This window comes from Cuculus canorus, chromosome 3 (assembly GCF_017976375.1).
Source record: "Cuculus canorus isolate bCucCan1 chromosome 3, bCucCan1.pri, whole genome shotgun sequence".
Lineage (NCBI taxonomy): Eukaryota > Metazoa > Chordata > Aves > Cuculiformes > Cuculidae > Cuculus > Cuculus canorus.
Window position 1 is genome coordinate 106,038,113 of NC_071403.1, and position 12,777 is coordinate 106,050,889.

Genomic DNA, 12,777 nt, shown 5'->3' on the forward strand with positions numbered 1-12,777 from the left:
CGGCGCCGCTCCCCTATTGGGCATGAAAGCAAAAGCCTCGCTACCATTGGCCGCTCCGCATCGCCACGCCCGCCCACCGCTTTGACAGGCCCGGGATGGAGCGGCACCACCTCGATGAGGGGGAGAGGAGCGGGCGGAGCTCGGCCCGGGGAGCCCCGCTCGGATTGGCTGTCCGCGTTGCCGTGGCGATCGCCGCCGGGCGCGCTGATTGGCCAGCGCCGTGTCTCCGTGGGGCGAGGGAAGATTAGGGGCGCGGGTCAGGTGAGGGGAGGCCGGGGGGTGCGAGCGGGGGACGAGGGGGAGCTCCACCCTGCCACTCTTCCCCCCCTCGTTCTGTCTCTCATGAGGGGCCGCTGCCACCTCGGCCCCTCCGCCCTGGCGGCTCGGGCCCCGGTGTCCTCTCTGGGGGCGGGTCAGGCCTGAACCCCAGTTGAGGCAGTTCAGAGGCCGCGGCCCAGGGGCTTCTTCCCCTCTCCCCCTGAGAGTGGTCCGGGGGCTGCGGCCTACGGCCTGGACACCCTCCCATACACTCCGGGCTGCAGCCCAGGGCCCGAATCTTCGCTCAGGGCGGCCCAGGGGCCGGTGTGTCGTCCGCGGGCTGGAGGTGCGGGCGGGCCGTGTTGGGTGGAGGGAAGCGGCGTTTTGTGTTGCCTTCTGGCCGTGAGGGGAGCACGGTATGGCTTCCTGCGCTTCCTCTCGCTTTTCGTGGAAGCGGCTCAGGTGCCGAGGAGCACAGGGTCATGTTGCAGAGGCAGAGGTTGCAGAATGAGGGAACATGGAGTTCGCTGGGCCAAGGGCCTGCATCCTTGGCTGGGCTCGCAACGTGCCTTCCCCGTATTTCTGTGCCCGTGCTGTTCCAGCTGTGGCACTGCGGCGGGCAGTGAGGGTCTGCCACGGGACATGGGAGAACATCTCTGTACAAGTCTCCAGTTCCCCTTTGCTTAATCCTTGTCCACCCCTTTGTTTTTTTTTCATTAGCTTGGTGAATGGACTGCTGCCATGGAGACCTCATAACTCAAAATAGCTAATAAGGCAGAACTGGAAAGGGGAGTATGGCCAGTACAAAAGGGAAAAAGCAGTTTTGTCCACTGACATAATAGAACCAGGAGAGAAGGAAGCCGCAAAAAGAGAGATGAGGGGCTGCAGCCATTAAGGTATCAAGGCAGGCTGATGCTTTGTGAGGTGGAAAATGTATGGGCGGGCTCAGGAAACATAGTCTTCTTCTCACCCTTATGTCATTCTTCAAAAAGGTCTCCAGACAGTTACAAGTGCATGCAAAATACAGAGCTTCTGTTTGTTTTGTGGTTTGGGTTTTTTTAACAGTAAAACAAAGGAAACCAAGGGGACAAAGGCATTGTTTGCAATATGTCTTGAAGATCTAAAAAGGCTGGTGCTGCAGAGATATGGCCAATGTCACTTTTATCAGCAAAGATCCTCCTCAGCGCCCGTGACACTGGCCTCCCAGTGCAGCTGAGAGGCAATAAGGGCTGGAGTCTCCAATTAATAGTATTTGTAATAGGTTGTAATGAGGAAATGGGGCCTGACTATCCCAGCAAATGTCTAATTTTTTATGTAGCCTTCACTGCTCTATCTAGCCTTACAGTATTCCTTTGTTATTTTACAAATAGTGCGTTGGAAAAGGTTAATGTGGATTATAACTGCTGCCTAGACTGAAATAACTATCCTGCCTGACTGCTTTAACATAAAACTATATTGGCAGTTACGATACTGATTTATAACTCTCAAATCTTTCACATAAACATGGGAATAGTTCCTGAACTGACTACTAATCCCTCAATAAAGTTAACTAAATGCAGCAGAGGATAAATTTTGCTTTATGGGGAATAATAAATGTTGTGATTATATACTTAGAAAAATGTTCATGCTGTTCATATAGTTAAAATTTTTGAGGCACCATTGTCCCACAGTCCACCAAGAACAATTAGAGGAGGCTGCTAGGAGGAACATCTCAGGGGAACTGGAGTTCAAAATAATTTTTAATTATTTAGTATTATTTGGTATTCTTGTATACCATTTTGAGGAAGAAGCACTTTCACTGCAATGAAAATATAATAAGAACTTCCAAGTGGCACTCTAGATGGTTTAAGGAGTAAAGCCCTTTTGTAAGTATTTTCTTCTGGGCTTACTACTTTTCTTTACATAGTGGGTTTTTTTCCTCTTCAGTTTAGCCTTTAAAATGTCTTTAATAGATCTTCTGTTATTGTTGCTGCATAAGTCTTGGGCTGGATCCATTTTTTTCTTGTGCTTTTTTAAGTCTCCTTTGCCCTCCCTTTCCTCATTAATCTCTCTTTCCTTGTGTATAGTTTTTTTTCTCAACTAGATTAGGTTAGATTAGGATGAAGTTTTTCCTTTATATAATGTGAACATAGTATCGGTATAGATGCAGAGGAACAACTGCAGCTCAGTGTTTGCAGGTCATAGAAAGGGTTTTGCTCATCCTTAAATTATGGTGTATGCTACAAACACTGTGGCAGCATGTTTTCCAGTGAGTCTCTGTCGCTGTTATCGCCTAGCACTCGAACTCGGTGAAGCTGGAAGACACCCTCTTCAGTTTCTGGCTGTTCGGGCCAAAGCTTGTCATCGATAGTACTACAGCAGGAATTTCTGCTGTTTCCACTGGCAGGATTTTTTTCTTTGCTCCCTATCACAGGTGGACATAATACCATGAGCAGTGTTTAGTGCTTTGTGAGTTTCTCTTTTAGAACTTCTATGCCCTCCTGACCATGGATTGTTTCTTTAAGAGCTGTTGATGAGCTCTCTCAATACTGCATAACACACACGAAAGAGGCAGAAATAAAAGCAGGCAGCTCTTCAGTTAAACAGAACATGGTGGTGCTGGGCTTTCTGGTGCTCAGGACATGGAGGTATGGAAATGTTCCAGCCACGGGCTAGGAAACTGGACTCGCCTTTCAGTGAAATATGTGAAGCATGAGTAAGGTTGGGAGATCCTCCTGCTTTGTAATTCTTCTGAGCACTTTTATGTACAGGTAAAGTAACAGAAGCACTTACCTTTTCAGAGCTATTTCGATCGTTTTTCCCCTGAGGTGCAGGGAAGGGCTGACACAATGCACAGACAGATTCCTCAAATCAGCATACCCTTGAAGCACAAACCTCTCTTACACATGTAGGCCTGCTGGCAGTTTGTTCCTTACCTGGAAGAAAAGCATGGAGGCAGATTGTGGCAGCAGTGAGTTGGCAGTTAGTGTGCCCATAGCATGCAGTTTTTCTTGCATATCCTGTGCCCAGCTCGGGTGGCGTGTGTTCAAGGTCTGTTGCTTTCTTGGTTTTCGCTCTCATTGTCCTTTTGGACATGGTTTAGTTTGCCTTCTTTCCTATCATGCTTTTCACATTGTCTGCTTCCTGTCTCCTCCCTTCTCAGGAAGCTGTTCACTGCCAGTGTTACTCCAGGTTTTCCTCTTCGGAAACTGTCATTCTCTGTCTGAGGAACCTCCCATTCCTAGGAGTCCTTCCTTCTACTGTCTAAAGTAGGCCACTCCAGACTTCGTGCTCCTTACAAGGGAAATATCTCCATTTCCTGTATAATAGCATCTGAAATAGTATTGGTGGGAAATGATCCATCTGGTAAATACCTCAATGTACACCAGAGGAAAAGGAGGGCCATATGCTCTCCACAAAATACTTTTCAAAATACTTTTCAACAATCCATCAGCCTTTTATCAGTTTAGGCTTCTCTTACAAAACTGGTTTATTTGCACAATTGCTAACTTTGAGAAGAGAGATACAAGCACATTGCGAAGAAGAATACGACACATTCCTAGTCAGTGTTGCACTAGCACTTCTGTAAACTGCCCTGTAATTACTCACACAGCATTTAAGTCCTTGCTTAAAACTATTAGAATAATGAACATTAGCAGAAGCAGTGCTGATACTTTCTTCATTGGGGTAAAATGCCTCTTTCTGTAACAGCTGACATTCTGTTCTTCTGTGATCTAGGCTATGTAGTCACTCTTAAAATTAATTCTAAATACAAAATAGAATAGAGGACACAAGCTAAGGCTTGGCTAAGAATAAGCTGTTATGTAATTAGTACAATGATAAGAATAAATCAAAACCTGTATTCTATCAGGCTTGGTGGGCATAGGGATTCATTTCATGTGTTTCCCTTCCAAGCTACTGGTTTCAACTGCTTCCATCTTGCAGAATTTTTCAGATTTTTCATTTGTTTGAAAGCAGCTGTTTTATTTCTAGAAATAGGGGAGAGAGATGTTCTTTTCATCAGACTGCATTTACAATAGTGACAGCACTTCAGAGTAAAATGGATAGCTCAGAGACCTGTACTGACTTTGGAGAATGTCCTTGATAAATTGGAGATTAAAAATAAAATTTAAAAAAATTTGGCAAGTCAGACTGTATTTTTAGGTGGTAACAGGCTTCAGAATATGAGGGTGTAGAACCCTTTGATCAGAATTGCTCTTAGTGGGAAATCCTTTCTTCTGTCACGGTCTTCTTCAAGGTAAAAGATAAATGTTCTTGGTTGAAGCTTTTAAACATGCAGACTTCAAAATACTGCATATGAGTCATATATAATTCTTTCACAATCACTGAATAGTAACTTCTGGATTTTGGATCTAAAATACTTATCCTGGAAGGTGTGCTGTAGTGTTAACCAGGTACTCTGTTTTATTTTCTGCTTAATTTTACTGCCCTTCAGAGCATATACTGACTTGGTTACCTAGGGTAGCATGGAGAAAAGTGAAAATAATTGTTTAAGAATCGAGAGGTAATGGTTTTCAGCTACTTAGCAGTGGTCTGTCATACATCTAAGGTTGCCATCTTAATTTATTTCTTCAAGCTTTTATTCTCTACTAATAACTTATAGCCCATTACATCTCCATTTTATTGATGAGTTCCTCATTTTTATAAATGTAAAATCACTTGGTTTTTAATTTGTATTTCAAAATTAAATACATTTATCTTGAAGCCCTCAGAACTGGTATTTCCTGTGGGAAAATAGTACTCTTTCTTTCTGAATTAAATTGGGGTAGCAAGCATCTGTCAAGTCTCTTTCACAGAATTTTCAGTTTTGTAGGGGGGAAGAGTTTAAAACAAGTAAATGCCTTGAAAATTTGGACTTTATATCATTACTTCCCTAACTCTGCGAAATGGATTATTCAAATGCGATCATATTATTCAGATTGCTATCTTCTTTCTGTTACAGAGCATTCTCTGTGCATCAAATCCTAATTGGTGAAACAAATTTAAATAGTAAAGGGATATGGTTGCACTTTTTTTTGTCGATTTCTCATGCCGTTGCAAGAATCATTAAAATCACTAAAATGCATTTCTTAGAGCTGGTGAGTTCACTGCTCTTGGTAGCATTTCAACGTATTTTCTTGGAGGAAGCTTCCCATAAAAGCTGCTGTAGTAAATCTTCTAAAATCATCACCTCATGAACTCGGCTTTTCATTCTCTTGAACCAGCCTAGATGGGAAGACAACAGCAGATGACACCGTGTACCAAACAGTGGCACCAACAGCTGAGTGGGTGGCTTGCTGCTGGCAGACAGCTCACCTTAAGACTGGCACTCGCTCATATGTTGAGATCCTAGGTTGATGCAAGAGCTGTGCAGAAACTGGAGGGTGTTACTGTAAGATGAAAGATCTGACTGTATTCTGATTTGAGGCATGGTGATAGAGGCAGAACTGCTCTGTCTGTCTAGGCCGGATTAATAGTTAAGCTGCTTCTTTTTGTAAGGTCTTGAACAGATTCTCAATATAGATACTGGGGATCGGCATAGATAATTTTTTTTCCACATGTAACAATTCTTACAATTTTACGATGTTGTCACCTATGGATGAAATGTTGGAATGCTGCTTTAGCAATAAAAATAGCAGTCTTACTGCTCTTGGACCTCATTAATTCAAGAAATACATCAAATATTGAGAGCCTTCCTCCTAACAGCCAGATCTCAATCCCCTGCAAGTTAGCAGACAATTGAAAAGATGTTTTTCTTCTGAAGGGAGGGGGCAGGAAGGGAAATCAGAAGACTCGGTATTTTACTGGATAGATTATCTTTGACAGAGAAAAAATGCTTCAGAAGTACAGAGAACTGAATTACAGAACCTTCGTAAGTTCTTTGAAACTTCATCTGTGTTTCAGCTGAATCCAGCACAGCAGGCACAGGAGATGAATAGCAAGTGCTGAACAGCACATGTCACGTAAATACTTACGATGCTGGACAGTGCCTGCAGGTGATCTGTTCAGCTGCTGAACATAATTGTTTTAACTAAAGCCTTTTCCTGGCTTTCTGAAGCAAGATCTCTCCTCTCTGTCTAATCAATATGTCCATCCTCAAAATAAATTCTAACTGCTTTTAATTCATTTGCCTTCTCTTTAGGTACCTTGCACACGAAAAATGCTATATAAAAATCAACATTATAATTTATGTGATTCCCGTAATAAATTATTCCCCTTTGTTTCATGCGTTCAGGTGATGTAGCCCCACAGAATTACTCAGACGTTCATAATCCATAGTGCAGTTTCAGTACTTTATTTTGAAAAGTCTCTTAATAGCTAGTTTAAAACAAATGAACAAATTAAATGTAAAGTGTTCTTTATTAAATAACTCAAAAGGTAAAGCAAACTTCAATTAAGAAAGACAATGTCATGGTTCCAAAGGATTTTTACAGCAGAAAACAAATTGTGGCAAATGAGCATTTCAGTCTAGTAGCCAAACAGTCCTCATTTTTATGGAGTTAATTTCGGTCCTCAAATTGTGACTTGTTTTTTAAAAGATACGCTGCTAGAAATTCAATGGGATTTGGTGGTCTGTAAAGAAAGAAGTAAATCAAAAGCAATTATTTTTGCTATATGAAATTAGGTAGCTGAAGAATAAATCATCTTCCCTGAAAAGCAATGTAACTCCTCCCAAACACCTACAAGCACTGATTTAGGGATAACCAACTACCTACAGTTACCCTTCAATTTCCACCTTATGTCTCATGAATAAGTTTTTCATGAGTGTTGGTCACCATACATTCAATCTTACTAAACTGCTGAAGCAGTTACATACCTAGAACAGGGTACACTCTGTAAGCATAAGGACTGTGCGTACATCATTGGAAGTTATAGGCATTTGCCTATTTCTTTAACTGGTGCTATATAAAGTAAAAGTTAATCTGCCAGTGCTTTCTTGCTTCATTTTCCTGAAATGGTTATTCTGTAGCTTTTGCATTAGAGCTGTTTTCAGGGTTTCTGGTAACTGCTATTTCTCCTTAAATGCCCACAACAAAACCTCCCAAGTCTGAAAAGTGCTGTAACTTGCAAGTAGTCAGTAATACACACTTTTGATTGCTGGCCTTAGTCCATAAGTTTTTGTTTTAACAGCTCCTCAAGCTACTGTACATGAATCCTGCAAATCTGGATTTGCATATAAACAATAAATGGCATGCTTACTTATCCCACATTGGCTCAGACCAAAGGTCCTGGTAGTGAGCAAATATGCCTATAAAAAGCATAAAGAATGGACGAAATGGATAGAGACACTTCTCTGGACCATGTTTTTACAGGCCTGTACAGTTAAGCAGCTTCCCGAGCTAGCACCTTGATAGTCTTGGGTGAATCCCTCTCCGACTTTTACTAGTTGCTGCTTGAGCCCAAATAAAATGTTAATATCCTCAACCTGGTGCTAGTTATATAGCTTAATTATGTGACCTGTGAAAGATCACCTCCTTTTGTTCATTATAAATTTGCAACCTGCTAGCTTAATTTGATTACCTTATCAGAATAGATGACATTCCCCAATACAGCTTCTCCATGCTATTAGTGATTTACAGATTCCTAGAACACTATCTCTCAGAAATCTTGTTTCCTGGTTGAAGTATCATCTGTTCAGTCACTCCCTACAAAGACAGCATTCCATACTTTGGCCATATTGTCACTCTACCTAATTTTTTACATTCTACCAGAATACAGGGGAACTGGCAGTATGCACAATATTCAAAATACAAGATGAGTACACATTTAAATAATGACAATGTTCTTTTATTTACCACTTCAATTTCTAAGTCCTACCATTTAGAATTTTTTTTTGACCAAGTAATGCATTAACATATAAATTTAATAGTTTAAAGATACTTTTCTCTAGGGTAATTGTCAACTCAGAATCTATCATTTTGTCAGTAGCATGAGGGTATTTATTACCCTCCTAGGTGCATAATTTTCTGCTTATTTGTATTCAATTTTTCATAGATTCAGTTCTTCATAGCAGTCTCCCATAGTTTCACACCAAATTTATGTAGTTCCTTGTGCAATTAATTTACAGCCGATCAACTTAAAAAAAAAAAACAAAACCAAACAGAAAACCAGAGACAAAAAATCCAATCTATTCAGTAAAACTCAGTATCATAACAAATTTTGTCAGCCACTTTTTTGAATAGTTATGCATTATCTTTTTAAGATTTTAGCGTTGAGCTCATTTCACCATGAAATTTCAGCATTTACTTCTACTCTATGTCATATTTTCCAACTAGTTCCTCGTCAGTATAAAGGATTACCCTTTAGTCCCACAGCAATGTACTCTTTTAAAAAAGCCTTCAGTAAAAGACTGTGCCAGAAGCCTTTTGGGAATTTAAGCAGACTGGATTCATGTTTATGTGTGCTCACTGACTCCTTCAGTGAGCTCCAAGAGACTTATGATCCCTGACAAAAGTTCTGTTGACCCCCTCCTCCCAAATATGTCATTTATCCGTATGCTCACTATCCTGGATGGTAATTTCTACTGAATTCCAGACATAGGCATCAGACGTCTTAGGCTATTCCCTGAACATCTCTATACTCCTTAGAAAAAGAAATTAGCATCCATTAGTTACTTTCCAGTTCAATTTTAAGCAGAAGATTATAGAGCAGGGCTGGTAGTTCAGCTTTCTCACCCCTGAAGTTTTAAGATGCACAACTAAATAACCAATTTGACCTTGGCAGTTTGATACCGTTAGGATTTTTCCCCCTAAATGTTCCCCAACCTCTTCTATCAATGTTCCACTTTCAGTCCTGTAAGGTGACCCTATAAAGAACGGCTCCTTCCTTAGTGAAGAAAGATTAACAAAAGTGAGGCATCCACCTCAGACCATGTTTTACAGTCAAGAAGATGGGGCCAGACTCTCCTAAAGGGTGCCAAATCAACAGGACAAGGGGCAGCAGGCACAAACTGGAACACAGGAAATTCCACCTTAACATCAGGAAAAACTTTACAGTGAAGCTGACAGAACACGGAACAGGCTGCCCAGGGAGATCTGTGGAGTCTCCTCCTCTGGTGATATTCAAAACCCACCTTGACCCATTCCTGTGCAACCTACTCTAGGTAAACCTGCTTTAGCAAGCGGGGTGGACTAGATGATCTCCAGGGGTCCCTTCCAACCTCAACCATTCTGCGATTCTGTGAGGAATGGCTTACATGCAGCATGACTCGCCAGTAGTTCAGATACAGCAAAAGGCTAGAAATTATTTGGATAAGATGAACTACCATTTGCTACTATTGAATACTCCTCTACATTGACTGATAAGAGACTTGGGAGACCTCGGCAGCATAATCTTTACTCAAAGCATAAACTGTTTGTTACTATGTTGAAAGGGCAGTCAGCTTCATCCCTTAGAAAGTGTTTTCATCTCCAGCAAAGATGCATGTCAGGCCTGATTTGTCCGTCTCTCTTTTCAATGGCAAGTAGAACTCTTTATAGTTACACACTACAAAAATATTGTTCAAAACTACAAAAACTTCTTGCCTTGCTTCTACAAGGTGAATTATGCCATAAAATTGATAAAAAACTATAATTTTTCCCCTCCAAAACCTTTGCAGCAGCATACCTCATTGAGAGATCACAAAATTCAATAAACAGCTGTCATTGTGCCATATACATCTAGGTGAGGAACACAACCTGCATGGTGAATCATAGTAATTGGTAGGTTCATAAACCTGTTGTAAGGACTTTCTTACAACTAGCAACCTAGCAAAACCACGTCTGTGTGAGGTCTGGAAAGGTGACATACTACCCAAATTTGAGACCTACTTTTTCTCCTAAGAACAGAAGGAACTTTGAAGCATCTTACCTCTCTTTTGCAAGAACAGCAAGTCCCTGTAGCAAGATAGGTACAACTGTCTGATCCAAGTAGGCACGTGTGGGTAACGACTGAAGATCCACCTTCTGCTTTGATGTTTTCTCTGCATTAATTTTCTCGTTTTCTACTATTCTCTGAAGTAGAAAGAAAAAAGTGAATGAACATTGGTAATAGCAGCCATATCTACTTTGCAGTTTAAACAAGGTAACCATCCCTCTGCAATTCACTGGTAATAACTTCCTTACATGTTTTAAGAAAACTTAGGTGCATATTTTTCCTTGCACAAAAACCTAATCCAGAGGAGTCTCGTGTTAAATTATTTTAGTTTGGGGAAACAATGTTAGGATGTCATAAGTTTACTGAAACAGAAGACACCTAATCTCTATCACTTTTATTTCTGCTTTTGCATTCACAGATGTAAATTCAACGCTACTGAGACAGGAATGACTACCAGAAAGAGCGGTCTCAAATGGTTCCTGTATGCACGCACTTCTAACACAAAATTCTAAAAGCACTTTAGCATTCAGGGGAAATCTGACAAAGTGGATTCTGTTAAATTCAAGCGCTTGGGACCATGCTCTATTAAAGTATAGATGGATACTTTAAAGAAAACATATGCAAAAAACTTCCAGATGGCTTTTGGTCAAAAAGTGCTGAATCACAGAATGGCTTGAGTCAGAAGGGACCTTAAAGATCATTTAGTTCTGCCCCCTGCCATGGGCAGGGACACCTTCCACTAGATCAGGTTGCTCAAAGCCTCACCCAACCTGGTTTTGAACACCTCCAGGGGTGGGGCAATCATCTTACACCATTAACTGTAGTTAAAAAGGGATACCCCACCACTACCAGTAAACCAAATGTTTTCAACACAACACACACAAGTCTACCAATACATAACCAGTCTATCCAATGCACTGTAGTGGAAGGTTCTGTAGTGGAAGGTGAGGCACACAGACAGGCAGTTAACAGAGAGATGAGTCACAAAGACTGTTTAGCAAAAAAGTTTCTGCAAAAGCTTAGCACAAAGTAGAAGCTTATAATGGAGGGAGACTGAAGGCATTTCTATAATAAGGAATAATAAATAAATGGCATAGAGTTATTATTACAACCCATACTGTTACCAACAATAGAGAGAATGGATTGCGTCTACTCTTTCTCAATATGCGTAATTAAGATAGCTTGGATCATTCTGATCCAATATTTTTATTGACAAGAACATGAAAAGAATGCCTCTCTTTGATACTTCTGTAGAAATCCCACCAACTCCTCCTATTCCCCTCCTTGTAATGAAAGTCTGGAACTCTTTGTGGCATAATATACTACATAGACCTATATATTAGATAGTGATAGAATAAATAATGATTGTAGGCTACTTCCAAAAAAAAAACCCACCTCATTAACAGGTTCATTATTTACTTCAGTATCCTTTAGTATGACGGAAGCAACACAACAGAAAACATATTAACAGGCAGTTATACAAGGGATTAGTAACTGTTAGGTCAATTTCCATTTAATTTCTTGGGAACACTACATTTGCTGAAGTTAGACAAGACTCAACATTTTTCCCCTTAATCAGGAATGCGACTACCACTGTACTTTCCAGCAATAAAAATCTTTGTTACCTCTACATTTTCATTGAGACCATATTCTGAATGGGGGTTTTCTGGAACCTGTAAAATAACACACAGTCAGCAAAGTGGAAATGTTCCTTTTACACATGTAACATAGCACAATGCCTGTCAAACGTTTCTTGCAATACCTGCGGCTGTCCCTCCATAATCTGTTCTGCCTCCATGATTTGAAAAGTGGAATCTGTTGGACACAGGGTAATCTTGGAAAGCAATAAAAAAAAACAATTGGTCAGCAAGCTGAGATGACAACAAGTGTTAGCCGGCCCACACCACATCTCTCGGTTACCAAGGCAAGGGTACCAGAGAGCACATGGGGTTGCTCTCTGCTCCCCCATTGCCAAACTGGAACACATTTTTCCCACACAAAGAATCGAGAAGCGCCTTACGGCTTGCATTCCATCCACTCACAAAACTGGGATCAGAAAACATAGCATCCATCATTTAAAACAAGAGTCCCCAGCGATGGCCTGCTCCCATGCCTGGCCAGGAGCGCCCGAGGGAAGGCGGAGAGACCCCCTTCCTCCCTTTCTCTCTTCCTCCCTTTCTCTCTTCCTCCCTTTCTCTCTTCCTCCCTTTCTCTCTTCCTCCCTTCCAGGCCCCCAGAGTGCACCAGGACCCCCAGACAGCGCTGTGCTGGGAACCCACCGCCCCGGGGGGACAAGAGCGGAACGAAGAAGGGAACGCGCGGGAACAGCGAGAAAGGGGGGAGGAAAAGAGGGAAAGAAGGGGAAGGAGGGACCGACAGGACGGGGAGGGGGGAGAAAAGGTCGGACCCCCAAACACCGAGCCAACGTCACCCACTCCGGGCCTAAGACGCCCCTCACTCCCCGCAGCCCCCGGCGGTGTCGGAATCTGTTTTGACGTAAGCGACGCCGCCGCCTGGTGCCCCAAGCGCGTGCGCGGCCCCGCCCCCCCGGGGAGGTGGCTGGGGCTGGGGCTGGGGGGGGGCGGGGTGCGAGCGGTCCCGGCGGTGCGGGGAGTGGTCATCACCGCGCACTGTGCGCTCGCAGCTCGGAAGGCCAATTGTATCCTGGGCTGCAGCAGAAGCAGC

The 12,777-nt window shown here is 42.3% G+C and overlaps 1 protein-coding gene across 8 annotated transcripts; it reads right to left on the reverse strand.

Moving 5' to 3' along the window:
• Positions 1-322: 322 nt before the first annotated feature.
• DPY30 (dpy-30 histone methyltransferase complex regulatory subunit) lies at positions 323-12,636 on the reverse strand. 8 transcript variants are annotated; one of them, XM_054063354.1, is made up of 6 exons: positions 12,524-12,636; positions 11,855-11,926; positions 11,718-11,765; positions 11,488-11,520; positions 10,087-10,229; positions 323-5,463 (listed from the first exon to the last, which is right to left on the reverse strand). In XM_054063354.1, exons 2-6 carry the CDS (start codon positions 11,888-11,890, stop codon positions 5,430-5,432), a joined length of 294 nt encoding a protein of 97 aa, XP_053919329.1. In that variant the 5' UTR covers positions 11,891-11,926; positions 12,524-12,636; the 3' UTR covers positions 323-5,429. The 8 variants fall into 8 exon arrangements, with proteins under 8 accessions (XP_053919329.1, XP_053919323.1, XP_053919325.1 ...); XM_054063348.1 differs by lacking the exon at positions 323-5,463 and adding an exon at positions 6,512-6,810 and having other exon boundaries at positions 12,524-12,625; XM_054063350.1 differs by lacking the exon at positions 323-5,463 and adding an exon at positions 6,512-6,810 and having other exon boundaries at positions 12,528-12,620.
• Positions 12,637-12,777: the final 141 nt, after the last annotated feature.